We start from the raw sequence: 27811 nt of genomic DNA on the forward strand, positions 1-27811 counted from the left end.
TGCTGTTAAACCACTTGCACGTGATCTGCCGAGAGGATTGCTAGTCTGAAATCCGCTGTTACTTCTGAACTGCTATCCAAGGAAATTTTTAAATAAGGGTTTGTTCAGGTTTCTAAGGTCTTGAACTCATGGCCATCTATGCATGAAACTCAACTGAAAGCAGGCAAGATTTTGCTTTCTAATTGCCAGAAATAAACGTTTACAGGTGAGGCTCACAGAAAGGCTGGTGGGAGTTGTCTCCTGACCAGATGTTAGATGGAAAATCCTCACTTAGTTTGTGCACAAAGAGGTCTGCTCCTTTAGGCTCGAGATTCCTCCTCAGCTGTCTTAACACAGGCTCTGATGAATCGGGAGACTTAATTGGTACAAAGGCAGCAGGGAGAAGTCAGAAGCATATGGTGTGTGGGTTTTGCAAAATGTATCTCCTACTCTATCAAACATTTAAGCACGCATATAACTCTAAGCACTTGAGCCCTGTTGGGATCAGCATGGTTGTCCGTGCCCTCAGTATCAGCAGGACAGGGATCGCCGTACTACTTTATTTAATTTCTGAAAAATGTGTAGTGAGCCAGATTGGCTTCTACAAACACGTGAACGTATCTGTTACTGCAAGGATGGGACCTGCTGCTCTTCTGAGGCAAACACAGAACATTTGACCCAGCAGTCTGTAATCATCACCTTCAGGAGGGAGATACTTCTGGTCCCTTTCAGCTCAGTGTCTGGAGGCAAGTGGGGCATCTCTGCCATGGGTTTGAATTGCATGGGGTGATCAGATGCATTCGTCATCAGCAGTGCAGTTGTGGCAGTAAGACTATGTATCCTCTCTGCTGTGCGAGAGTGCTATCGCAGGAGACTCAGAGGGTGTGACTGCACTGAGAAATACAGCACACATAGGCACATATCACCTCCAGAAAAGGCTGTGCACCCCTACAGCAGTGCCCCAGCTGGAAACCAGCTCTGCTCCTGGACGTAGGAGCACCCTTCCTATCACATTGCACAACACTGCGCCCCCACCCACGCTGCAGCACTACCTTGGTCAGGGCCTTGGTCAACTGAGCAATTCTTGCTGGATGCTGTGTTTCCATCACATTGCTGTGTGGTGTACTGCACTGTGTGGTTCCTGCTGTGCTTTTTTTTTTTTTTTTCATTGTTAATTTTTACCCTTGGAAGTTTATGGTGTAATGACAGACCGGTCAGCTGTATTTTTTGACTTTTCTGAAGGAGTAAGTTAATCTCACCATTTTGTGGTGTGATACACTTGTCCTTCGGTGTGTGCTGCAGTTGAGAGAATTTGTTTTACTGGCCATGTGTTTTCACCATTTCTTCAGGCCAGAAACTTGTTTCATCGTGGGGCACAGGACACGCCACTGTACTCGCATGATTCAAGTTAAAGCATGTAGCTTGGTCCTGCCCTAGAAACCTCAGGGCTTAGTCTGCCCTCGAAGCATTGAAGTGCTGTTGACTGTGTCATGGAGCAGTAGTGTTGGTTATATAAGCTGTTGTCAGGTTCCAAATAAGAGTTTTTGCCCCAAAGTGCCCTGTTAAATGCATCTGTTTCTAATGACTGTAGAGCAGTTCCTGGAAAAATAGCTGTGGCAGTTAATGATGTTAGTGTGCTCCCTCTGCTTGCTACTGTCCCTCCGTGGGACTCTGACAGCCTTTGTTGGTTCCTGTTGCTGCATCTCTGATTTCATTTTCAGAACTGGCCGAGGTGTTTCGACAGGAGCTTTGCAGAGAGGATTTACCTGACTGGTGAAAAACGGAAGCCCAGGGGTTGGATGTGTAGCAGTGCTGCAAAGGAATTGAAAGCTACGTCTGGCATAGGGGAAATAGAATAATGGGTATCATTGTCAAACGATAAACATGGGCATATATGTTTTTGAACATATGTCTGGTGCTGTCTCTCAGCTTAAATATTTGTGCAAACTGCATATGCTAAGTTGGCTGTAACCTAAGAAATCTGTGAGGCCTAGCAGACAAACAAAATGCATTGAAAATACGTTGGACTGTAATTGGATCTGCCCTGAAGCAGGTCAGACGTGCATTCCAGACAGGTTTTTGCTCTAGCCATTAGAAGCATTGTAAAACGAATGGAAAAAAAGCAATGTATTCACAATAGTATCTCTCCTGTTACCAGAGCACAGTTTATGATTTCAGAAAAATGCACAACACAGTAAGAAGCAAGCTTTTAAGTACTTCTATGTACTCAGCGATGATGAGGAAAACCAGGGGGTGTTTGTTCTTTTTTTTTTTTTTTTTTTTTTTTAACTTGTTTTCTTTTGGGGCATTTTAAGGCAAGAACAGTTAGAAGGAAACCAAAGATTTCTTAGACTTTGGCCCGGCTTACCAAACTCCATTGGGTGCATGTGTTCATCTGGAGCAGTAGAATTTGCTCTCAGCTTGCTGAACTTGGGGCAGCACACCCCTGACACTTTTTTGGAATGGGGACCGTGTTTCTCCTGCACTGACCCAGAGGGATGGCATGTGGTGGGTGTGTGTGGAGCACTGGAAGGGGACACGGGCTCAATGCAAGTGAGCTCCTCCCAGTGCTCTGGATTGCATGGCCATCAGCACTTAGGAAGCTTGTGTTAAAGAACAAATCTCCAGAAAGAATAGCTTTTCTCCTCTGTCGGGTATTTAAGTCTGATATAAGGAAACAAATATTGCTTCACCTGTGGATTCTGTTTTTAGGTGAAGTCTTGACAACCAAGAAAATAAGGTCATCAAGCATTGCATTAGGAAGTGCTGGGATCCACCAAGAGGTGCAAGGCTGTCTTAATGAGGCAGCCTGTTTACAGGATTCAGACCCTCCCCAAGCAGCTGAGGGGAGGTCTTCTGACTTACTAAAATGATCATATTGCCTTCCAAGCCAGATTTTGCACTTGATAAGGGGTAGCTTGCTGTCAGCTCTGCATGGCCTTTATGGCATCTCTAGCACCTTGGGAACAGTCTGGCTGGGGATGCCCGACCATGTAGTGAGCTGCTTCCTGGTGTACTAATGGAGAAGTTAGTTCTGGAGGAGGTTTGTGTCCTGGACCACTCTGGGTGGAGAATAAATCTTCAACATCGCTATGAGTATGGTATTATTTTTACCACTAGTGGCCCAGGGCAACTTGCTGAATCATTGCTTTACGAATTCAGAGGTCAGAGAAACAAAGCCAGTGGCAAAGCATGCTCTTCAGGAGGCAGTATGCTGGCTAGTACTTACAGTTACTTGTGAGCTGCAAATGTTAACAAAAACACCTCAGAGAATGAAAGGAGGAAGTTAAATAATGTTTTGTAAGATGTCCTGTAGGTGTTGGCACACAGTGAAAATACCTCCTTCCCACAGTCTCAAGAATTGGTCTTCCTCCTCATGGAAGGCCAAAATAAAAATCCTTTAGTTGCATTTTCAGTTACTTTTGTGAAATGGCACTTCAAACAGGACTGCACCGTGTGGATAGATCAAAAAAACATTTTAGCTGGGATTTTCAAAGCTATCTAAGGAATGAAGGTGACTTGAGTGACCTGTGAGATGTGAGCAGCTAATTCCTTTCATCACCTGTGTTGACAGGTGCTTTTAGCCTGGATGTAACTATGCACTATATCCTTACAGTGATGGCTGGCTCGCGTGACTTAAATAAGCTCTACCTGTCTAAGAGTATTTTGGCTGTTCTAATGACATGTGCTCAGAGGGCTGCTTCTGGCCTCTGTCCATGAGCAATTGCCTTCCTCAGACCTTCACAGAGAAATCAGGCATAGGTCTGGCGATGGCTCCCCGGAGCCTACGTGCTCACCTTTCTTGTTGGGTACTACATTGTGTTATTGAACGCGTGTGAGAGACGGAGCAGTGTAAAGCATTAAAATAATGTTTCTGTAACTGTTTAATATGGGCTTGTGAATATAAATCATAGGAGCTGAGTTTAATGCATCTGGTGGAAGTAGTATAAACACATTCAAAAGGGACAGAGGACAGGAATGAGCAACATGACCTGAGATTTCTTTAAAATACCATAGCTACCTGAGGCCTTCTGCATCAAAGCCTCTCTTTATCCCCCTTCCCCTCAGATACATTTCTATTGTGAGTAGAATATACGTACGTAGCCTTGGTGGTAAGTAACTTACCTGGCATATTGCAGTACTCTAGTCTCAGCTGGTTGGGGCTTACTGCAGAAGGCAAAATGCATCTTAGAGGTAAGGGCAAGCTGAACTCCGCAAGTGCTACCTGTGTCCAGGCTGGCTGGCTTACAGCTGTCCTGAGTCTGACTGCCACACACTGCTGCGATAATTGATACCTAAGAAGGAACAGCCGTGAAAACAATCTCCAGGAAGAGATCTGGTCTGGCTGAGGAGTTCCTCTTCTGATAAGATTTTGTGCATCTGCAGATAGAGAGTGCCTGATGTCTGATAGGAGCCTTTCAAAACAGTCCCCTCTCCTGCCATTTCGCAGATGCTGATGCAATGTTAGAAAGACTCTGACTTCTGGAGGAAATATAAAGTATTTTTTATCATTTCTCTCCCCTCACCCCTTCTGTATGTCAAGCTTCAAAGGTTTTCTTTTTGTATCAGGAAAGAAAGATAAAGTGTTCTGGGGCTCAATTTCCAATTCTGCTCTAGATTTCCTATGTGACTGGATAGTAGGTTGTGCTTTTTTGTACCTCAGTTTCCTCTCCTTTAAATTATGTTATTAGGTACAGTTTTCAAAATCGTTTGTGCAATTCTTCCAGTTGAGGAGAGAGACAAGATCTGCAGACAAGGCTACCAAGAAATACAGGAAACCAGAGGCTGGTTTTCAGAGGTGCTGATGTCAGGCAGCCAAGTCTGTGAGTTAGGTGCCTTACCTTATAACTGTTTTAAAAACGTGATTGGGAACCACGCTGCAAGGTGCCTAAGTGTCATGGAAAACGTGGTTTTAGGGTCTTCAGTGTCCAAAAAGGGGGACTCTTACTCCCTACTTGATGAACAGATTATTAAAATGCTACTAAGTCATAATGTTTCTATTGTTGTTTGTAATTTTCTCCTAGAGTCTAATTAGACAAAACAGACAATCTCTCTTACTTTGTGTTTATGCTGTGCCAGATAGACATAACCCTGAATTTAGTTCTCTTGTAGAAGCTAGTGCAATAAAAACAACAATACTTTTACTAATGAGAATGTGAACTATGTGAAGCCAGGATTCATGCTAAATTAATACCCATTAGTGACTTAGATCTATAATGAAGGTTTCGCTGCTCTGTCGTGTGTCTTAATTTATTACAGAGCAGTGTATAATATTTTATTAATGATACACGTATTTTGATTTTTTTTTGTGGAACTGTTGCCCGAAACTATTGGAAGGGATATGTGCTTTCCTGTATCACCAGAATGAGACAAATGGCACTGCTTGCTTTTATTATTGTACAGAAGTGGCTTTCCTTTGGATTCAGATAGACTTATAAATGGCAAGTAGCTGGAGACTAATGGAGCACATGCTTCAAAGCTTTCCATCTGGTCCCTTGGTGAGGAAAAATAATATATTGTCTCTGTTCTAATCAGTCTTCATTATAACGAAAAGTGCTCCCACTGGAAATTCTGGAGAAACTTCACTCTGAGGGAGAGGGCAACAAGTGCTATCCCCTTATGCATCTGCAGGGTAAAAATGGAATGAATTAAAATAAATAAAAAGAGGCAGTCATTCTGCTCTCTGAAAATGGATAATGCACCTGTCAACACACATTTATGCTGGTGGCCTTCACTGACACTTTCTGGTGATCACAGAAGAGGCTAAAACTGCTTGAAGGAGACCCCACACATGCTACTTGAATAAGACAGGACTGTATTAATTTGAATTAGAGCAAAAGTTCTTAAATGATGATTCCTTATCTCAGTTTCATTGGAATTTTCCTCAGAGCTCTTCCTCCAGTCTTCCAATCACATAGCTGCTATTGATTGATTTACTTCTTCACATATGTTTAGGAAGAAAAACGAAAGAGATGTTCCCCCAATGGAGTCCATCTGCTCTTTTCTTATCGGGCGGGGTGGGGGGCGAACCTACAATTAGTGTCTCGTTCATCTTTTGGTTTTAAGAAAAAGAGAGAGAAAGAAAGGCAACTATTATGCAAATACTCTGCAATTTGGTTTCAAATATTCTTTGTACTATGATGAGCAATTTCCTTTAATACAAACTCAGCCTACTTGCCAGGACTTTTTTCCCCTTAATACAGGGAAGAAAAAAGAGACTTAGGACTTGGGGAAGATGCTGTGTTCCTCTGATGCCAACTTTCTTAGCCTTTTTTTCTTTCCTTCTTTGGCACTATTATAGCTGTTAAATTGTCAGAAGGATGTCACATAGGTTTTTTTGGAGAAAGAGAACCAAAATAGCTTTACAAAGCTGCAGTTTCATCTCACTTTTCATTGTTCTGTTGCCATGATGAAGTGGTCTTGAAATGGAGGACTCAGCTCTGTGAATGAGGGAGAAAAACTTTCCCCCTGTGTTTTTTTGCAGTGCCAGTTGTTTGTGATGGCAGCATTACCTGGATGAGCAGATGTTCATTTTTTTGTAAGGAGTTCCTGTGCCACTTGTTTGTGGCACTTTAGGACTCTGCATACCTTAGACAACATTAAGTGCTTCTAGTTAAATGTTAACACTTAAGCCTGTAAAATACTAACCACTAAAATTTCTGATCCTGTGGAGCACATCAACGCAGCTTAATCAAAAGCCTTAACAGAGAAGGCCAAACTGGGGATGTAACTATATACGAGTGGTGTAGTTTGCTTGCACAAAAAAAAAATAAAATTGGTACCTAATACATTGACCATCAGTTGGAAAAATAAATTCAAGAAACTAAGTGGGAAATAAGAAAAACGAGATCTTCAAACAAAGTCAAGCGTGTCATACATCTTTGATTCTGGGGCTGTAACAGGATGGGGAATGTTAAGGCAGTGCATAACTTCTGATCTGAGCCTTCCCTGGATCTGTCTGGATAGTCTGAGCTCTATCACTTGGGGCTCATTATATCAAGCATACATCACATTAGACTGGATTTTGTCTAGGTATGCTTCACACTGGATAGACAACAAACATTTATGGTGTTTAGAGGTCACTGATCCCTTTCAGGTGCTGTCTGGGAAATCTATGCGTAAGGTTTCTAAGCACACTGGAGTAACTGGGTCACTTTTGTTGTTACAGGAAGCTCTGATCATGGCTAGCATGGACCACCCCCACCTGGTGAGACTTCTGGGTGTCTGCTTGAGCCCGACCATTCAACTAGTCACTCAGCTGATGCCTCATGGCTGCCTGTTGGATTATGTTCATGAACATAAGGATAATATTGGCTCCCAGCTTCTGCTAAACTGGTGTGTCCAAATAGCCAAGGTATGTAATTGATGATGTTTTTTTGTTTTTCTCTTTTATTTTCATAACTAGCCAAATGGCATACCATGGGGGGGAAAAAAGATTGTTTTGTTCATGTGTGTATAGTCTTGGAAATGTGTACTGTTTTGGCTGCCTCTACAATATTGTATATTACTCATTAATACATAAACCAAAGTGTTTTTCGTGACTGCCTTTCCAGCTCAGTGCTAAGGGGACCTTTGAGGAAAAAAAGGTGAGGAAAGAAATCCCTGGTATGATGATGTCTGGGGTTGAGCACGGAAATATTTTTCAGCCTCTTATGCTGTTGATTGCTTGTAGATACTGTAGTATATTGTACATTGTAGTTTTCAACCTTTCTGAATCAGTTAAATTCTGATATGCCATCTATTGTCTGCCCACACACTGCTGAGAAGATAAACAGTAACTTCATGTCAGTCCTTAGGGAACCACTGCGGTTCTGCTGTGTTTAAGACCTATTGCAACAGCTGAGGCTGGAGGGTAATATCACTTGTCTTTGCAGAATGGGAATGCTTAGGGGCCAGATCCTGCTTTGCGTGCCCTAGCGTAATGTTCTCTGCCTTCCTGGGGAGTTTTAGGAGTAAGAGTTCAGCTGTTACCATTCAGATAGAGGCTGTACACCAGCTGAGGTGGAACAGCAAAACAGGTCACAAAACCAGTCCTGGTGTAATCCTTGCACAGACTTCAATGTGTGTTTTTGTGTATGTTTAGATACTCAGTGCTGTACTAACAAGTTACTGATAATCAGTTGCAAAAAATGACAAGTTCTGGAAGTGTAGAGGGCTGCGTTTTTTATCCATTTTAAAGGCTCTGCTGTCCAACCAGAATTGCATACAATGGAGTTACCATGAATGGAAATCTAGAACTCACTTCTCACTTACAACTGCTTAGAAATCACTAATATGTTTGGACTGCTTTGGTGAGAATGCTTGTTCCATGCAAACATGCCACACATTGCCTTCATATATTAAATCTGTGGCCTTAAGTGAATGTTATAATATCCATTAAGGATTCTTAATTCAAGTTGTAGTGTTAAGCTTCTAACACTGGAGAAAAAAATGGAGATAGAGTAGCTGTTTTGCTAGACAGAGTGGTAGCTGTCAAGTAAGCATTCACTTTTTTTAAAAACTTCCTTACAAAAGGGAAAAAAAAAAAAAAGAGAGAAATTCAGCCCTCTCTGAGGTTTTGCTCAAGAGGAGGAGGTGCATTTGAGGCTCATTGTTAATAGGTGTTTGGGGTTTTTCTTTTTTTTTTTTTCTTCCCCCCAGGATTACACCTTATTGTCACATCCTGAAGGTGACAGTAGATTAAATGACCATAATGGTTGGTAGAGGGGTTGATCCGTAGCAGTGGTCTGTCACTAACTTGTGAAACTTTCAGAGTTTGCGTGGGAAGATGGAAGATAGTAATTCAGGAAGAAAGAAACGCACTGAAATAAATGAATAGGGCAAAAAATGCCCCCATTCTGAGGTTGCAGCATTTTGTATGTGTGCTCTCTCTGTGATTCTGCAGTGCTAGGATGGTAAAGCAGCCAGAGTTGCACGGTATGTTAGGACATGGTAATGGGGATTGCATGTAGCTGGAGATGTGCAAGAGCAGACAGAAACTGTTACCAGAACAAGGAAGGTAGGGGAGAAAATACATACTACTGTTTGAGACCTCTCCTGCAACACAACCTCCTTGCCATCTGTTCGCTGCTGTCTTGATGGACAGTGGCCATTATTGTTTATTTCAAAACATTTACCCAGTGCCACACACGAAAAGCTAATCCACCTTTATTTGCCGTTTGTGCATGCATACAGCCATTGACTTGCTGTGCTAGTAACTGTGCTAGCTGTGCTCTGGACTTTGTGGGCAGCTGATCAGGAAAGGAGAGAAGCCCTGCTATATACTAGAGGCTTATAGAGCCAACAGATCTGTGGTTACACTCATTTGTAAATCTGCCTGCAGGTGGTCTTGATCTGTGTGGGCTGTGAGTGAAGCAGGTGAGGTGTTAGAGATGTTTGAGTTTTGAGATGGTGGGTAACCAGATGGTGTGAAGAAGTGAGATTGCGTGCCTAAGACCAACTGATGGACTGTCAGGATGAGAAAGGGAGATGCTTTATAGGAAAAGGTGGCCTATTGTTGAGGGGAAGTTCAGTGAAGTTCAGTTAGCTCATTGAAATTCAATTAAGTTCATCTTCTTCTGCATCACAATAGTCTGGAGGTTAATTCTGTCTTGGCCTTGCGTTACATCCTAAAGCTTGTCCCCAGCTACCTGGGGACAGCACGAGTGACTGTGTTACTGAACAATACTTGGGACCTATGGCAGGCTCCTTAGTTCTGGACAATCACAATTGGGGATTTTTCCTCAGCTTCTTAATGTCTCTTTCCCTTCTCTTATTTTTACTGCAGTGGTCTGTAGTGGGCATGAAGAGAATCAGTACCTATCACACAGGGATGTTCTGCTGCTTTTGCATACAGATCAGTGATATTTAGTGGGGCTGGCTTGTTAGGGTTGACAAGGTCACCACAAGTACTTGCACACCGTGATACAATCTTATTGCAGAAGCAGACTTCAAAGAATGAGTTCCTTTATTTTATTCTTGTCTTTGGAGACGTTAAGTGACAGTTGGGTGTTGAAAATCTTCCCCATCGTGTATCTTTATGTATAGATTGAACTTATTTTAATTATTAAATAGGAAGCTATCGGTGAAGCTAGGAAAGAGATAGGGATGTACACAGAAGGTTGCACAGAATTCTCTGCATTACATTGCACTTCCTGATGGGATACAGGGATGCCTTTTCCCTTGCTAGCTCCCAGACTGTAATATGGATTGGTGCTACAGTAAGTCCGTGGAAAGGTGTTTCAGAAGGAGTGAGGAGAACAGTCTTTGAGATCACCAGACAAGGAGTCCCCTTATCCCAAAAAGTGGAATAAGCATGCTGGTTGGAGTCTAGCAGCGGGGGAGTAGTAATGCTTGATTCTCCACTCATCTGTCACAGTTAACAATGACTAGGAATCACTTTGCAGCCTGCAAATAGGAAAGACTCGATTTGCCCGCAAATAGACCAGTCCCTACAGGAGTGAGTGCAGGAGATGGTGGTTGCGTTGAGCACAAGTTGTGGTTTGCTGAGGGAGGGGTCTGTGTATCCTGTGTACCTGTCCTCCCGGTGCTCACGTTCTGGTTTCCAGTATTTGGCTTAAGAATGCATCACCACATCTTGCTTTGGGGAGTTGTTGGTTGTAGCTTTGAGAAAGGCACCTAAAACGTGGTTAGCAGCATAATAAGAGGTGAAAATGATTAGTGTTCTCCCAGTTCTGTTCTCTGCTTCCTGAAACATCTCCTGGTACCTGCCCTTTGTTTGAAACGTTGTTCTACCTTCCCCTTCCCTCCTTTTCTGGTGAGAATTTTCCCCAGCAAGGGTATGATGGGAGGAATTGGAAATGCCTTGTTTCTGAAGTTGAGGTTGATTTTTTTGTGAATCATTTAAAATCAAGTTGCTGCTGCAATACAGTTCCTCCCTACTGCGCTTTTCTCCATCTGCCAGTGTGCAGGCTTTTATTTATCGAAGTCATTGCTTCAGAGTTCACTTGTTCTGCCAGGCTGTTCATTTCCATATGTCTCTACTTCTGTAAAACTAGATACAAAAACTAGTTAGGCACTATGCCTGGTTGCCAACCTGCATATGGCTCTGGAGATCATTTCTGAAGGTTGACGATAGGGCAGTTATTAAGTATTATCTACTGCCAATTGAAAAAAAGCTTGGGTGACTTTTTCATTTTGCTTATACAGATTGTGTTGAATTTATTCTGACTGTTAGATCATTGTAGGGTAATTGTGTTCTCTTTCCAGAAGCTTTAGCTTCTTATTTTATGGATGAAAGTTATAAAAATAGAGTAGCCCCCAAGCATTCTGCATAAAACGTGGTTGTTAGACAGAAGCTGTGTCTGAGGGGGTTCTTCCCTTCTGCTTTGCAGGGACACAAGGCATCTCCGTGTGTCTAGCTTGCATGTGTAGCATCTAGCTTAGGAACTGAATGTTTAACCTTATAGCTCAAGAGTTTGGCAGAGTTTAGCTCAGTTATTTTGTCTGGAGTTGGTGTCCAGTAAGGCAGTAAGCTACCTGTGCAAATCAAGATGACCCTTAGAGTGAGAGTAAGAGTGACAAGTTTGGTAGCCTTAGGATACAGGAGGATGGAGGAATGCTTCATGAACATCCATAGTGTTGGCTGCTTGAGAAACAGATAGAGAATCAATTCTTGCAAGGTTAGTGAATTCTCAGTAGATAAATTCTGACCTTGCCATCCAGTGTATGACAGATGCATGCAAATCAGGAAGACTTTAAACAAACAAACAAGCAAAAAAAGAGAGAAGTACTTTATGCATTCATATTTCAGTGTTTGATACAATTTCTGTCAACAAGGGCTGCCTAAACCCTCTGCCTAACACCTTGGTGCAGTGAGGTGGTTCTCAGAGAAACACATTCCAGAGTAGATGAACTTGGGGTTTCTGGTCAGAAAGAGTTGGTTACACCGTGCCCCCAAGGGAGGTTACCTTTAAAATGCATCTGTTTAAGCCTATATCCTCTCACTGGTATTCTAATGGCAAAATAAGCCTGTGTCTGTTGTGATTATTATAGTGGGCCTTTGTGCTGTGCTAGACTGTCTCCCGAGCAAATAGAAACAGATTTTTGGTACTGTAACTTGGCGTGCAAAGCCTGCTAAATTCAACATAGGAGTTCAACCCAGGTAGCCCCATCTATTGCTCTACTATTCTTGTATGGCGAAAATTAAGGTTTTGTTCAGCTGCTGGTGACTTACATTACATGTGCACCAGTTCTGCTGAGCAGTGTTGGAATGCAGAGGAACTTTTTCTGCCCTGGGAGAAAGGAAGCAATGTTCCTAAAACAAAGCAGCACACCTAAGGTCACCTACCATTTGGAAGGAGCTCAGCTCTCTTGGGTCTTAGCCGGTACCCCATTCTGTTAGGTCCCGACTCCTCCTTTGGACTGCTAGATCTGGTTTTGGTGCTGTGAGCTATTATAATTCATTCACATCACCTCAGAATAGTAATGAGGTAAGGCAAAAGTAGGTTGATACAGTGGGATGTCATGGAAAGAAAATCAAGTACTTAAGGGGGATTACTTTTTATACTTTTTCAATATAAAAGAACTCTCAAATTACCTTAACTAAAGCCCTGCACGGCATCACTTATCCAGGTATGCAAGAAAACAATGTTTGAAAACACTGTAGGAAAGGAGGGAGGGGAACTCAGGGATGGAGTTTTAATGGTGCTTATGAGGGGAAGTGCAGATGCACGTCTGTGTCTGCTGCGTGTTATTCCAGCACGCTTGCACTCATTGCTCTCTTCAAGGATTTTCTACCAGCAGTGCAGATCTGCTGCTGGGGGAGCAGTCTACAGGAGCCATCCAAGCAAAGGCACTTGCAAAGCTGCCTCGCTGCTGCTTTGTGTGCCTCTCTGTTATCTCTCCCTTTAGCTGGTTCACATTACAGGCCTCTGTGGCCTTCTGTGGTTCTCTTGGCAAGAAGGATAGCCTGTCTGCTCCTGAAGCCTCTCTCCATGCCAGGCTTTTTAGAAAGGCGTACTTTATTATTGCCCAGGGCAGTGCTTCTCAGCTGGATGTAAATTCGCAGGCTGTGTGAAATTCAAAGGATCTATGCTGATTTATGCAATTGAGAAGCTGCCCCAGAAGCTGGTGCAGGGCTCACCTCACATCCTAAATTAAACTGGTTCCAGCCTGCACTCTTCACATGCAGGGGGAGAGAGGCTCTAAACAGGGAGAGCCGGAGGCAAATGAGGTCCATTCAGCCACACTGCAAGGAGCAGAGCCTTTTTCCTCCATCAGGCCGTGATGGATTAGGAGTGACTTGCTGGAGACAGCTTTTGTTATTCTCCTGCAGACGGGGCGCGAGATGGAGTCTGCGTGAAGTGGGAGGCAATGGGGATGGCTGGACAGGTTGGGAAGAGGTAGAGGATAGTGGCTGTGGTTCAAGGTCTTTCTTCTTCATTAAAGAAGCCTACCCTAGAGCTCAGCGACTACTCCATCACGGAGTGAACAAAGGAGCTTAATGACAGTCATCTATCAGCTGTCCACATTTTAAGCTTCAAGATGTCTCTATTCCCAAAGCTCCGTGCCATGACAAGGCTAATTGTATAATTATAATGCTATACCAACCCCTCCTGACGTGCTCACACTGGCAAGGACCAGGGCTAAGGGCTGTGATAATTATCACTGCGAGCAAGTACATTAGCATAAATGTAGTTTACTAATGGGGCTGCTCTATTAGGAAGTGCAGTGCATAGAAGAGTAGGATCTAAACCAAGGAGTATGAAATTAAAGCCATATTGAGACAAGACTTTAATTGTGTGGAGGAGCAAAATCAAAATAGGTGGGGAAAGCATGATTTTACCCTCCTGAATCTCTCTGTGCAGTTTCCTTTCCTTTTCACTATTTATCATGACATTTTCATGCTTGCTGGAAAGCTTGGATGCAGATGGCAGATTGAAATTGAGGACAATTCTGGTGTTGCTGGAGAGCTGTCACTGAAGGAGGATCTGTCATCATGGCCCAGAGGGGAATGACCCCACCCTGTCCATTTCCTAGGCCTTTTTTGGTACACTGCTGGGTCGCTCACTGGGTTGTAAAGATTCATACAAACTTGAGAAACCCTTGGAACAAAATTCAGGTGGACTTTGCAGAAGTGTTCTGAATCCTCTTAGCTTGTGACTGGTAGAAGGGGACAGATTTCTTCCCTGCTGTGGTTATTTGGAGTACCTGGAGTTTTGTGAGAGGCTGAAGAAGTTCCTTTCGGTCCTCTTAGATAATAAAGTGCTTTGTTTGTTTGTTTTTAATCAAAGACAGGGAATAAACATATGGACTTAAGTAATGGTGTCCAATCTGTCATGCTCAGATGAATGTGGGTGGGCACTGTGTGCAGCCACTGCTGGTGCATGGAGGCGTGGGCTTAAGGCCTGGTGACTTCACGTGACTGCTAGCATGGCTGTTTTGCATTTCTTCTGGAAATAATTCTCCAAATAAATCAGGGAATTGGATCCCATTAAAAATAATTACAGCATCTCTGCACTTTAATTGCATGTTTCATTGGCCGGCACAGTATTCCTCCTTTCCCTGCATGATTATGTACATATTTATGGAGAATTTCATGCAGTTCTTCCACTTTTTCCCCACCAGTTGTTTCATTGAGCTTATTGAAGAGTTTTAAGCCATTTTAGAAACTTCTAAATGTTTTTTTAACAAATCTACTTGTCCACAGGACAAGTTCCTTGTGAAAAGCCTTAAAACAAAGGAACACTCAATACAATTCAGTTAGTAAATTTTAGAGCACATTTTTTTCCTTTCTTTCCCCCTCCATCTCATACTGTCTGCGCACCAAATTCACTTTTTCTCTGTTTTTGTCCTTCTGTTTGTTACTTCTTTGCTCGGCTTCCACAGTTTCGTATCAACCTGTTTGCTGTTGCTCTTTCCATAGTGTCATCACTTCTCCCTCATTCTCTGGCTGCCTGGCTCCCTCTAACTGGTGGCCATTCAGTGCTCTGAAACAAGCACAGGAGCAGCATGATGTCCGCCACCAGTTTCAACGTTGTCACGTCTCATTAGAGGGTTAGGAGAGGACCTAAATTTCTTCATTTCTTTCATAACAATGCTTTTGGTTTTCAGGGTTCGGTGCCAGCTAGCTGATGACTGCAGCCTGTGGGGGAGGGATATTTGGATCTGTAAGGTTGCATCAGGCAAAAATGAAAGATTGGGTTTACATATAAAAAAAAAAATAAAAATTTAGAGACATCTTTTTCACAGCTTTGTGCTCAGACATCTGACTCTCTAACACTGTACTGCATACTATAGTAACATCCGGACGGTGGTGTTCGAGTTGTTCATGGCTGTGTGTATAATATAGACACATATATATTTGCTCATTAGCTCCAGAGGAATCTGCGTTGGGTGGAATGACTCAACCTCTGAAGGTGAGTGTCTCTCTCCAGTGACTACAGAGGGAGTCTAGGAGACAAGCGTGGGCTAACCTTGCAGCTCTCCGACAGCTTAATTTGGGGGGGATAAATGTGCAGGCTGATGAGGATGACAGGAACACACAGGGAATCTGGGACAAGGCAGGTAGCAGAGCACTAAGCTAAGGTCTGAACTTAGAGCCAACATAAGAGCTGCTGGATTTCCTTTCTGCTCAGTGTGGTAGATACTGTGTTAGGGAGCTGTACCCAGCTGTGCTGTGTAAGGGCCTGTGAGGAGCAATGATGTCTTGCTTTCAGCTTGCCAGTGACTGGAAGGGGTTTATAAGGAGCAGCAGTCATCCTGTTTTCAGCCCTGATCCGACCCCTTGTGGATTATTGAGGCTTCCCACTCCCCTGAAATTCCCATGTTCACAAAAGCAGTTCCACAGTTCATGGTTGTTAGAAAAACAGCCAAGAGATTTTTCAGCCATTTACAAATCACATCAGCCATTGCAAAGGCACAGAAATGGGCAATCTATTGCACAGAGATAGACAATTTATTGTTTTGTTAAATGAAAGGTACACTTAAGCACTGACAGTTATAGGGTCTCTGATATTGGGGACCTGACAGCTGCAGGCTACAAAAGCCCGAAGGCTGACTTGGCCTGACCAGATGAGCACTCTCATCAAGTACATTCAGCTCCACTGGGGAAAAAAGGAGGGGAAAAAAAAAAAACAACAAAAAACAGCCATTAGATTTTTTTCCTAGCAGTCCCCAACAGACCGGCTTGGGAAAGCATTATTGAAAACCTCTCCTAAATCAGATTCAGGATATTATAGGAGCACCTACTAGGGTCTGTCAGGATTTCCATTATAAAGCCATATTTTTCAGGTTTATAACTCAACCATAAAATTCTGCTCTGGACTGTGACTTGGCATAAACTGTCTCAGCCCCAAGCATATTTTTTATTATTATTCAAGAAATATATGTATTTGGCTATTTTTAAGTTGGTAGAGTTGAGAAACAAAAGCTGGGTCTCTTTCTTTTTATATACATAAATTAAAACTCCTTTTTTCCCCTAGTGAATGCCTTTCTTTCAACATCTGATTTTATAAAGTAACTTATCCTGCTTGGATAACTACAAAAACTGAATGGCCAAGGCATTGATATTTAAAGGTAAGACACAGTCACTTTGTTTTTACAAAGTGACACAGTGTGCACATGCCCCACAAAAACAGTACTGTGCTCCTAAAACTACTTAAGAGTCTTGAGGAAGCTCTGCCAGGCCATTTGAAAAAAGTAGTGGGGTTGTGCAGTATGTGCCCACATTTGAGTGAAGGCTAGCTTTCATGAGGAGCTGCATTTCAGAGTTCTCCTGTGCAATCCGGTGCTCAAAAAGAAGGAAAGGAAAGGAAAGGAAAGGAAAGAGCTGGCCTGTGGAAAGGGAAGGGAGACGCCCTGAAGAAGCCAGTCCATATGAGGGCTGCAGTCTATAAACGGAAGATCAAACCTAGCAGATGACTGTTAGCAGAAGACTGTGTCCAAAATTCAGATGTCTTAAAAATCAGAAGAGTGGGAGCCAGGAGTAGTAGTGGCTGAAGCCTGTTGCCCTGCCCCAGTGTGACCTGCTGTATCAGAAGCCTGTGACCGAAGTACAGGAACAGCAGTCACACGCTACCCCTTCATGAAACCTTTCTGAGGCACATCTCAAGCCGTGGATGGGTTCTGAAGATGGCACCTTATGTCTTGGTACTTCTGCGGGTAAACTCTTTCCATCCCAAAGTAAAGTTCCACAGACACACCAGAGCAGGATGCGTCCATCCTCTGAGATGTGCTGGTGAATCCAGCAGCAGCAATGAACGGCGCTCAGTTACACAGCTCCCCTACGAAGGGGTAGCATAGCTGGATGAATAATACGCTTCCCAGGATGCTGTGTGATCTCTGTGCAATGCAGAGGACCAAGGTTAGTCTGTTTCATGAAATGTGAGAGGGGAGAGGGCAGTTCTGGGGGCTGCTGGCATGGTTTCAGATGCCGTGCCAGCCTTCAAACCTGCAGGGTCATCTGGCAGTCGGGTGTCATTAGTCAACAGTCTCCCTCTTTCCCACTTCCCATCTGTTTCTGTCCAGCCTGTTTGTGCAAATGAGCTCTCAGTATGCAGCAGTTCTCACTGTAGGTTGGTTTTCTTTCTTCATCCTGTGACCTTCTTGGTTCCTCAGACTTTACCCTTGTCTGTGTGCCAGAGGAGAATCTGTGTTGCTTCTGTTTATTTACTAACTGCCCGTGTTAGTAAAGAAACACAGGGGATCATATTCTGCCTAGTGCACAATTCAGGCCTGCAGTGCTTTAATATCTTCCGATTGAAGGAGGTGATAGAAGATGGGGTTATCTATCCCATAAAAAAAAAAAATCTTGTGCTTTACAGAAAGAATGAAATGCAGTGCCCTGAACTGAAAACAGTGCTGAATAGTTTCAAATTAAGCCATTTGTCCAAAACCTTTGAAATGTTAGCTTTGGCTTCACACTTAATTTCTTTTCTTTTTTTAATTCTAAAGCAAATTGTTTTGAAACAGAAATCCATTTGACTTTCATAAAGGGTTGTGTGTGTTGTTTCCTTTTTTTTTTTTTTTCCCAATGTTAGTTTGTAAGAATATTTCAAAAAATAGCAAAAGTCAATTTTAGTGAAAGCTGCTTTATTTTTTGAAAAAAAATTGTTTTGACCAGCATTTCCTAGGAGCCTATGTACAGAAGTAAAATGCTATGCTAATAGAATTTGGTTTTGTTTCTACACTCAAGATACGTTACTTGCATTGTGAATTCTTTTACTTAGGGACCTCTCTACAGCAATGTCTCCCCTGTCAGCACTCATAACCAAATGCAAATTGTGTGGTAGCACTATATATTAGATAGGGAGAAAGAAATGAAGCGTGAGCTATCTGAATTGGACTTGAAAAGGCAGAGAGTACCTGAATTTCCATAGGTGTAGGAGTGCAGAAAGTTGAAGACCTAGTAGTCAATGAAGGAGGAGTTTGGCATCACAAGTGGGCTGGAACAGTACAGTGCAACACTACAAATAGCAGGTGTCAGGAATTTTTACATGGAAGGTTCAGAGGTGGCAGAAATAAGAGTGTGGTGCCGTGGTGTGCTACCTCCTTGAATTGCTGTGGCACCTCGGGCTGCCAGCACGCATGGTGGAGCACATGGTACTTCGCTGGTGTTGGGGCTCTGTGCACTGCCTTCGTGCGCCCTGCTGGTTCTCTTGGTGAGGGTTTTTGACATAGAGTACCCCCCAAAATGGCAAACCCATTCTGTGTTTGGATTTAAATACAAATGTTGGAGTTCCATATAAAGCTAATAACTTTAAAATATGCCAGCCAGGTCTCTTCTGATAGAGGCAGGATGTGTCATTGTCACTATATGAAGCTCTGACTCTACTTTCTCTAGATTGTCATCTCATTACCCAAAAAGAGAATCAAATTGCAGTAGTTCTAGTGCTTTGGTGGTATACCCAAAACCATATGAGAAAAAAACATTTGTGTATATTTAGTTTACCTGGATAAGGCTTTGTGTGCTGAGTGTTAGCTATAAACCTAGCATGGTCAAACACCCAAGAGGAAAACAAGTATGTAAGGCGAGGGATGACGCTGACATGAGAATGAATGAGTTTTAACTGACTATGAATCAATTTAGAATGGAGATTAAAAGAAAGTTACTAACTACTGTAGCAGTAAGGTTCTCAAACCTTCAGGTAGAAATACTGCAGACAAAATAATGGATGGCTTTTACATGTAAGATGGAGCTTGCTGTGTTGATGAAGCAGATGTGGTTGTTTTCAAGGGGCTGAGTTTGGTGACATGGTAACTTTTAGTTCCCTGCTTTGAAGCTGAGTAACCTGGCAAGAATGAACAAGGACAGGCAACATTCCCATGCTTTGCTGGGAGACAGCCCAGGCCTGAGATGTGGGACTTCGGGAGATAGAGATCGAGTTGTGCTTTTCGCTTTGGATTGTTTCTTGTTTTCTTTTTCTTATTTGCTCACCTTATTCATTCTTAATTCAAATTAAATCAGATGCTGATTCCATTAGCTGAACTGAATAATGCATTACTCTGAGTTTTCATTGAAATCAGCAAGCCTATTCATGCAATGATGATGCTATTCTTGTGAGTAAACATATCGGAATCAATCTCCTGTGTGTTCAGCCTGCTTCACCCTAAGAAAGAAAAAATGACGTTTTCAGTTCTTCTCTCCTCTTTTCCCCTTTGCCTAGGGCTTGCTATCAGTAATTCATAGTATGTGTACAGTAGGTGGAAAACACTCATAATGGAAGTATTTAATGAAGACTTTATTACTTTTAAACATAAGTGTTCTAGTTTGTGTCAGTAACTAATGACCCACAACATTTCTTTTTGCAAAACTGGTGGTTCAGGAAAAAGATTCAAAAAAGATTCAGAGTGTCTTTGGTTTTGTCTATATTGAAAAACTTTTCATTATAGTTTGGAGCTCACCCACCTGGACAATATTTTTTATTGAAGAGAGAATTTATCGCATGTTCTCCCAGTCTTTTCCTTCGTATCTCGCCTTCCAGCTCTCTTCATTTTCCTCATAAGATATTCAGTCCTACACATCTTCATGGAATACTAGCATTCACAGAATAATGACTCGTATTTTGTCTGCCATGGTTCTTACCTCCCTCCCATTAGTTATGATTTTTTTCTACTCTTCTTCTTACAAGTACACCTTGTTACCTCCTACTCTGTAATCTTTCCAATTTTGCTCTTACTTTGACTTTCTTTCCCATATACTACTCTGTCTTTTTAAGACGAAAACGTTAATAATGGTGTTGTGTTCTGTGCAGTGCTGTGTATCTTGAACTGCAAGACTAAAAATAATTCTTTTTACGTCTCATTTCAAAACCATGACTGTCACAAAGAAAAGAAATGTAATCATAGAAACAGTGAAAAACCTTTGTTTTGACAGCTCTATACTGGTATTATGTTGTGATTGTTTTGCTTTTTCTCCCAAACCGAGGTAAGCATTGATTTAATTTGTGTGATTTTTTTCATAGAGGATTGCAAATTCATTTGCAGTCATCACTACAATAAACAAAGCAACACATCCCGTGTCTTCGAATTGCATCCTGTGCTTCTGAAGCAGATGAACTTAGAGTTGAGAAAGAGGAAAATATTCCAGATTCCTTGGTACCTCACACAGACACAGCTCAGTCTTGTTGCATGATGTTACTTCCAGGGGCTAGATACAGATGCCTGTATGTGGTGGGGGCAATGTCACCTGAGGCCATGTCCCATGCTACCTGAGGGGATAGGATCCAAGTTTTGTTTTTTTTTTTCATGTGTACTAAGTAAGCTTTCTTTAAACCCGTTTCATGTAAACATAAGAAGGAAAGAAAAAGAAATGAGAGGACACTAGCAGGAAGGGCTGCCTGGTACCTGTGCGTTAAATAAACCTTATTTAAAGGTACATTTCAACTTGAATCTTAGACTCATGGTAGATGAAGATTTTTCTCATCAACCTCTGTTCTAGTACAAGCCAGGCATTGTGAGCCTACTTAGGATCATCCACATTAGAAAAATTGATAGTTGAAGAGCAACAGTACATTTATTCAAAAAGTGCCAAGTCTTGTTATTTTAATCTAATTCGTCAGAGCTTCCTTTCATTGGTGTGTCTCAGTTACATGCTAAAACAGAGTTTATGATCGAAGTTCAACCATTTTACTTTGTTTCTTTTTATACTTTATCTACCTTTGAATCATTCACTTTCCTCACCGTGCTTTAACTAATCTTGAGGTGACAGTTTTTAGGAAGTTTTTATTTTGTCTTTAGGGAGAACTGATCTGTACTATTGTAATGCAGTCCTGCAGAAAGAAGCTGCTGAAATAGTTCAGTTACCCACTAACAGCCTGCTTTTGCTTTTCCAGAGTTTTCTTTTGCACCAGGGGAAGCATTCTTGGGGTTTTTATCTCTGTGAAATCCAGCCCCACAAGCAGACCCAGCTCTGTCTCATTTCCTTCCAACGAGGTGGGATTTTACCCGCAGGAGGTTACCTTTCATACTGAGCAGTGATTCCTCTCCCTCCCCTTTATTAAAGGTTGATGGTGAAATACATCTGTGACATAGTCACAGCAGTCCCCCGACCCCCCACCTTCCCTGCTTTTTAGGTGGAGATTTGGGATCCCCTTTGCTAGGATAAGACTTTCAGCTGCTTTTCTGTATTTGTAGAGACTGGTTTTGGTTTAGCACTGTTCTTTCTCAGGGATTGTGACAGAGTTAAATGATGGCCAGCCAGTGATTTCATGAAACACACTTATTTCAGGATTAAATTGCAGAAAATGGTAATAAATAAGTCAACTGTAAAGCAGGCTTTTGACCCTTTGTCTAATGCAGTCCTACACGAGGCCTGTTTTCTGTGTTCCCTCTCTCTCTTAAAAGTGAGTTATAAAGGCCTGCTCTATGGAATAAAATGTTACCTAAGACTTAGGAACTGTTCTTTTTAAGTAGCTTGTGGTTTTATCCAGTTCAGCTGCTGGTTTGTGTTTTTATAGAAGTCTCAAAGATGGCTTGCATACTGTTTGACGTTGTTTGGAGCTGGTTTTGATTTGACTTCTAGGCTTTACCTTGGCCGCTGCATGCATGGGTTTAAAAAAAAAATTATGAAAAACATATGAGGAAGCTCCTTCCTGATAGAGCTGGCCAATTACAGCATTTCAACATTTGAATAATGAGCAAGATTACAGTTTGAAAATGAAGCTCCAAAAATGCATTTAGCATATCTCATCTTGAAATAAACTCAAGAAAATTCATTTTAAATACCTTCATTTCATATTTTTACTTTATTGCCTGGAAGGTATAATACGGTATGTCATGTGTATCGTGCAATAACACATTTGATTCTGACATAATACCTGAAAAACTTTGAAGACACTTTTGATTAGATCCTATTTTGTTGCAACATAAACAAAGGGATGCTTTGATCAAAGAAATAAGCTTTTGCAATTTGCTTTAAGTAGCAGCTGCCTTTAACGCTTGCTAATATTGTAAAATTTCATAAAAAGAAGCTGATACTTTAACTATTACATTTTATCATTACTTGATATGATACGATGTCACATTGTGATGTGTCATAGCAATGTGAAATTGATACACAATTACTTGATGAAAGGGAGAGAAATAAAAATTGTTGAAAGCGCTTAAGCATATGAAGGACTAATACCAGGATTTAACAATGATGTACTGTATGCCAGAATAGTTGTAATAATTACACCAAAAGCTGTGTGGAGCATCAAAAAACCCTGCAGTAATATTCTGAGGGAGGCTGAAGTCCTCAGCCACTGCAGAGTGGGTGCTCTGTGGGGCCAGCTCACCTCCAGGTTGTGTGAGTCCAGAAATCCTGTACTTCTGGACACATGCAGACTGCACAGCATGCCCAAGGCTGCAACACATTCCGAATGTGTCAAATCAACAGTGTTGATATGAACATGTATGGATGATGTATATGGGGCATACCTGATTTACCATATTTGTGCTCCAGAGCACATTTACCTATATTATTGTCTAGAAAATCCTGATGGACACATAGGATGCATTAGGATGATGTAGCTTATGTCTGTATCCTCTTACAACTTGCTAATTAACCGTATGTTTCAAGCTCCGTTTTTTTTTTTTTTCCTGATGCATTCATTTACTTTTCTCCTTTCCTTTAAGTGCGTGTATATGCACATTCTTCTATTAGCAAAGTGTTAGACATCTTGGTTTTTTGCTCAGCAAATGAAGAAAGAAATCACATATGACATTCCTGAACTTTCTTGGTAAGATCGGATGTTCTGTTGATTGATACAATGAATAGGTCTAAACTGGAAATCTGCAAAATGAGAAGCAGAAAAGCAGGTGCAGTACAGAACAGTTTGCATAAATGCTAAGTGTATGCTGCCTGCTTATGCTGTATCGGAATTACGCTACAAATTCATGGATAGTGGCTTGCAGTTGAAGAGTAAACCAGGTGAAGTCATCGGGCCCTTACACTAAAGGTAACCTTAGCCCATTTTTGATTTAAGTCTGTTTGTGTGCAGAACCTGTTGGGAAGTGCTTTCCAGTTTCTCATTATTTTCATGAATGAAAATCATTCATTCTGTCCAGACTGCATGCAGTGAAAAGAGAGAGACGTTTAATCTTCCACATGAATGTTTTTGCTCCAGAGTAGATTAAGGTGAATAAAAGATCACTAAATTAAAGCAGTGGGTAGCAAAATGCCATTGATTCTTAGGCAGAAGCCTACTCTAGCCAGTTGCTGGTGTTCGTATTTGGCGCTTGCCCTCAGAGTTGATTTGGAAGGCAAAGTGATTCAAATAGGAGTCATTTTGTGTTAAAAGGCAGGGCAGAGTTAGGATGGACTGACTTCTATTCCTTGCCTTTCCATAGATTTTTTGGTATGAGGTTTGAGACATCAGTAAAACTCTTTCCAGCATATTAGCTTGCAGCCCATAATGAAGCAAAGCATTTGGAGGTCCTGTCATGACAAACACTACGAAAGTGCCAGGTGTTACTGCTTGACTGTTTCAAATTAAGAGAATATCATAATATTATGGATCAGAGACCTGTCACAAGTTTGTTTCATTTAACTTAACCTGAGATAAGTGTGGTGATTAGGTTCCGTTTTTCAGACAAATCATTTACCTTTGATATTACCCTGAAGTATATGAATTGGCACATCTTCAGACATTTGTCTGCTGACCTGTTAGCTGACATATGGTAACCAACTATACGTTTCTTTACTCGCACAGCAAAGTGATTATGTGAGGTTAAATCGGAACTGAGAGGTGGTAAGTCTGAGATGTACTACTATTTGTATTAAAAATGTGGAATATGAATAAAAGTCTACATGGACATACTTTTATTTCCATCTCAGCCATTTGTTAAAATCTCATTCTCTTTCTCTGTTCCCACTAGATAAAATCAAAAATGTTTGAGCCGGCTTACAAATGCTGTGGGTAAGAACAATTAGCAACACAGACACCTATCTGTGGTGTTGCACCACCTTTGGCTTTCCAGATACAGTTGACATAATACATCATTTGCAGTCTATTGTTGGCTTATAAAGCCAAAAAACATACTTATCACAAATGGATAGCAGATATTAATAAGGAGTCTACTTTGTAATAGATAGTCTAAATTGTAGTGCCCTGAAGAGGGATTGCTAATGTATATTTTGAGCCAAACGGAAAATTGGAGGTTGTTAGGAGCAACAGGTATTTTAGCTTCAGTAGATTTGTAATACACTTATTTTTTTTCCAAGTTACTAAAAGTCAGTACAGGTTCAGTAATGAAAAACACATCTTCATGTGGGTGTCTTCTGTACAGTTTCTAAAACAGAATCCCTGGCTTATTGCCAAGTATTTTTCCTGATTGTTTTAGGAAGAAAGGGGGAAAAAAGGGTTGGGGGGGTGGGAGGGGAAGACAACCCTTCATTTTGAACATGAGCAATCTCCAGAAGAGTCACGCTTTCTACTACACCAGTCTGGCAATCCTGCTGCAAGGCTGCTGATGCGCTTGGATAGTATATGGAGCTGGATGGCTAGTTAGCAATCAGAGGAAAACTTAATCTGTAATTTTATGTATCCATAAAGCAGATTTTCCTGGCCAGCTACAATCTTTTGTAGGTGTGCAGGTGGAAATATGGTGACCTAATAGCAGGACTGGAACATAAGAGTGCGGGTAAATGTAATTTAATTAAATCTGTATCCATACACTGATGTCTTTCTACAGAGCAAGTTCCGTTTTTCATCCATCATGTTGCTGATGCTCATTTATCTTGGTGTTTGGAAAGGCTTCTTCTCAGATAGCATCACAATTAAAGAATGAGTTCTGAAATTGAAGTAGCCTTAGTGGAAACTGGTAAAAGGCATATAAAACTATTTCATTTGTTAGTACAGCGAGCCATTTAAAAGAAAAGTTGTAGATGGCTTTCCAAAGCACGTCGCTTTCAGTTAGGTTCAGTCTGATTCAGGCTTCAATCTCCTGGCTGTTATTGTCATAGAAACTTGAAATGGAATTATAGCCCCCTAATACCCCTGCAAGGGCTAAGTTATTTTTTCTATAGTTACAGGCTGTATTAATGTTGCCTAAGTGTATGATTATTGGCCACTGGCATGTGTAGGTGGTGCTGGCAAGTTAGTGACACTTCTCCAACACAGTTGTTGGAATTTCAGTGCCTAAATAGCCTAGACTTGGGTGAAAATATTAGCTTAGAGACACAGAAAATGTGGCAGCCGCTAGTGGAAGCTAAACCTGTTTGCCAGAGCTTACTTGTCTTTGTTGGTCTTAAACGCTGCTTTGTTGATGCAGCCAGTAGTTTCTCTATTTTATTCAGAGCAGACTTTGTTAGAAATAGCATGAATGCAAGTGGGAATGCTGTTTTTCATAGAAAAAGTTAAGTTCATAGAAACAGCCCACTACGCACTGACCTGGTTATATGGGATCTGCTTGGTAGGTATTGACCAGAACATAAGCAAGGCTCAGTGGTATAGCCTTGTCTTCTTTGCGGAGAAGCATGGGACTGTTCCCTTGAACACGGCTGTGTGCCTCAGCCAAGTTTCTCTGTGTTTAGGACCAGACAGAGACTGGATTATGATTTGAGCCAATTTAAGTTAAAGTAATGGCAGCAATTAGTCCATTCAAAGAACTGGTAAAAGCTAGACAGTGATGTGTAATCTCTAGTACCTTTTTTTAAAACTTATTAATGACTATATCCTTCCTTTTCGTAAAGCAGCAATCTTAGATTGTTGCTACAGCACTCAAGGAGAACACATTCCTGGGAACTGCACAGATCTCAAGGGCTTGGCCCTCGCTCAGGCTTGTGTAAGGTGAGGGCAGTATCAATGCTGCCTTTCTGGTAAAGACAATGGTAAGCCAAATTCAATGTTTTCTGAAATCTTAGACCAATATTAGACCATTCTGTGTTTGTGTAATGATAAAGGGAGGGTGTTCACTGTGCTGGAGGGTGGCCTTTCTTCAGAGATGGTTTTATTTATAAGTGTTTTACTTACCTGTGAAAAAAATGAATTGCTTATAAAACAGTGTTTGCAAATTAGTAGTATGGTCTGGAGAACTAGAGAGCACTGGTAAGAGTCGTGGCTTGAAAAGGAGATAGGAGTAGTGGATGTCCAGACCTCCCTTCTAACTGATGCTTCTATGACTTAATCGATGTTTACCACCTCTGAGCAGTTAGGAAAGAACATGCAGGCCAATGTAAGTTTTTTCAGTTGTGTAATTGCTTTTATTATAAGCCTGAATCCCATTCCCTCCGGTCAAAAATGAAATAAGATTCTGTGCAGGCTTTTTCTGAGTACTGGGTCCACATAGATACTGACTTCCAGCAGGCATTACCCATCATTTATATTACAAATAGGTTTAAACAGTCATTTCAGGTAGAGTAGCAATGGACAAGAAAGTGCAGTTCCAGGCTGAGTAATTCCAACTGCTAAGTAAAAGGCAAGCAAAAGCTTCTGTGAGCAGCACCATTAGAAATAGCCATGATAGCTACCAAATGAAGTATTAAAAAAATACTCCTCTACTTTCCCGCCTTTCCTTAGCTCTGTATACTGAACTACTAATCCTTCTTTGTCTCTATCTGACAGTAGCCATGTGCCGGAGTACAAGTTGGAAGATGAGAAGTAGGAAAAGGGCAGGGGAGGGACGGTGAAAAATCTAAGGTCTGCATGCACACATTTTTACAGATGTGATTTCCTTGGTAAGGGTGTAAATTCCAAGAACTAGCTTATAATGCTTCTGCTCATACCCGTGGAGCAAAGTTTTTTCCATCCATAGGAAGTCTTCATCTGGCTTTTAGTGATTTTGCCCTACTGTTGAAAGGGGGTGCGGTTGCTAGAATTCTCTAGAAGTTTTGTCATCATTCAACTTTTGCAAAACACAGTCTCAGCTCTCAAGAAAGATGTCCTCATGTTTTGCTTCAGGTGCCCCCTCTGTTCAGCATACAGCCTTTCAAGCACTTGCAGAACGTGCAAAAAAAAATAACCCCCTTCTCTCTACTGTCTGGGTTGTGATTACAAATCCCTCCTGTACTGAGTACAATAGGAAGCATAGCGTTGGAAAGGGAAGATAAAGAGTACTTGAGTGATGCAAAGAGCCATTTAACTATAGGTCACAAGCTTATCCAGATGTACTTGAATAGATAATGGTAGTAAACAGATTTTTCTAAAATCTCGCTAATAACTAATGGGGTCTCTAAGGTAGGAAAGTCAGTCAATTGCAGAGTGTCCTAAGCATCAGTAAATTCTCTGTTGTCTCAGTTGTTGTTTGCCTGTGCTTGATGAAAAACATACGTATATGTGCACATGAATTTCAGTTTTGGAAAGGAGAATGCACCATTCTTCTCCATGTATTGGCCCATTCTTCCCCCCAGAGTTGATTAACAACTGCAAGCCACGAGTACTCAGTAAGGGTGGCATTTACCGCTTTCCAG

At 41.6% G+C, this 27811-nt stretch overlaps 1 protein-coding gene across 7 annotated transcripts in view; it reads left to right on the forward strand.

Moving 5' to 3' along the window:
• Positions 1-27811, forward strand: part of ERBB4 (erb-b2 receptor tyrosine kinase 4) — a 564466-nt gene that overhangs the window by 464276 nt on the left and 72379 nt on the right. For all 7 annotated transcript variants that reach the window (XM_072040464.1, XM_072040460.1, XM_072040461.1 and 4 more), the window contains exon 20: positions 7148-7333. In XM_072040464.1, coding sequence (XP_071896565.1) covers positions 7148-7333 — 186 coding nt within the window. The remainder of the gene's footprint in view (positions 1-7147; positions 7334-27811) is intronic.

Source organism: Anas platyrhynchos, chromosome 7 (genome assembly GCF_047663525.1).
Source record: "Anas platyrhynchos isolate ZD024472 breed Pekin duck chromosome 7, IASCAAS_PekinDuck_T2T, whole genome shotgun sequence".
NCBI lineage: Eukaryota > Metazoa > Chordata > Aves > Anseriformes > Anatidae > Anas > Anas platyrhynchos.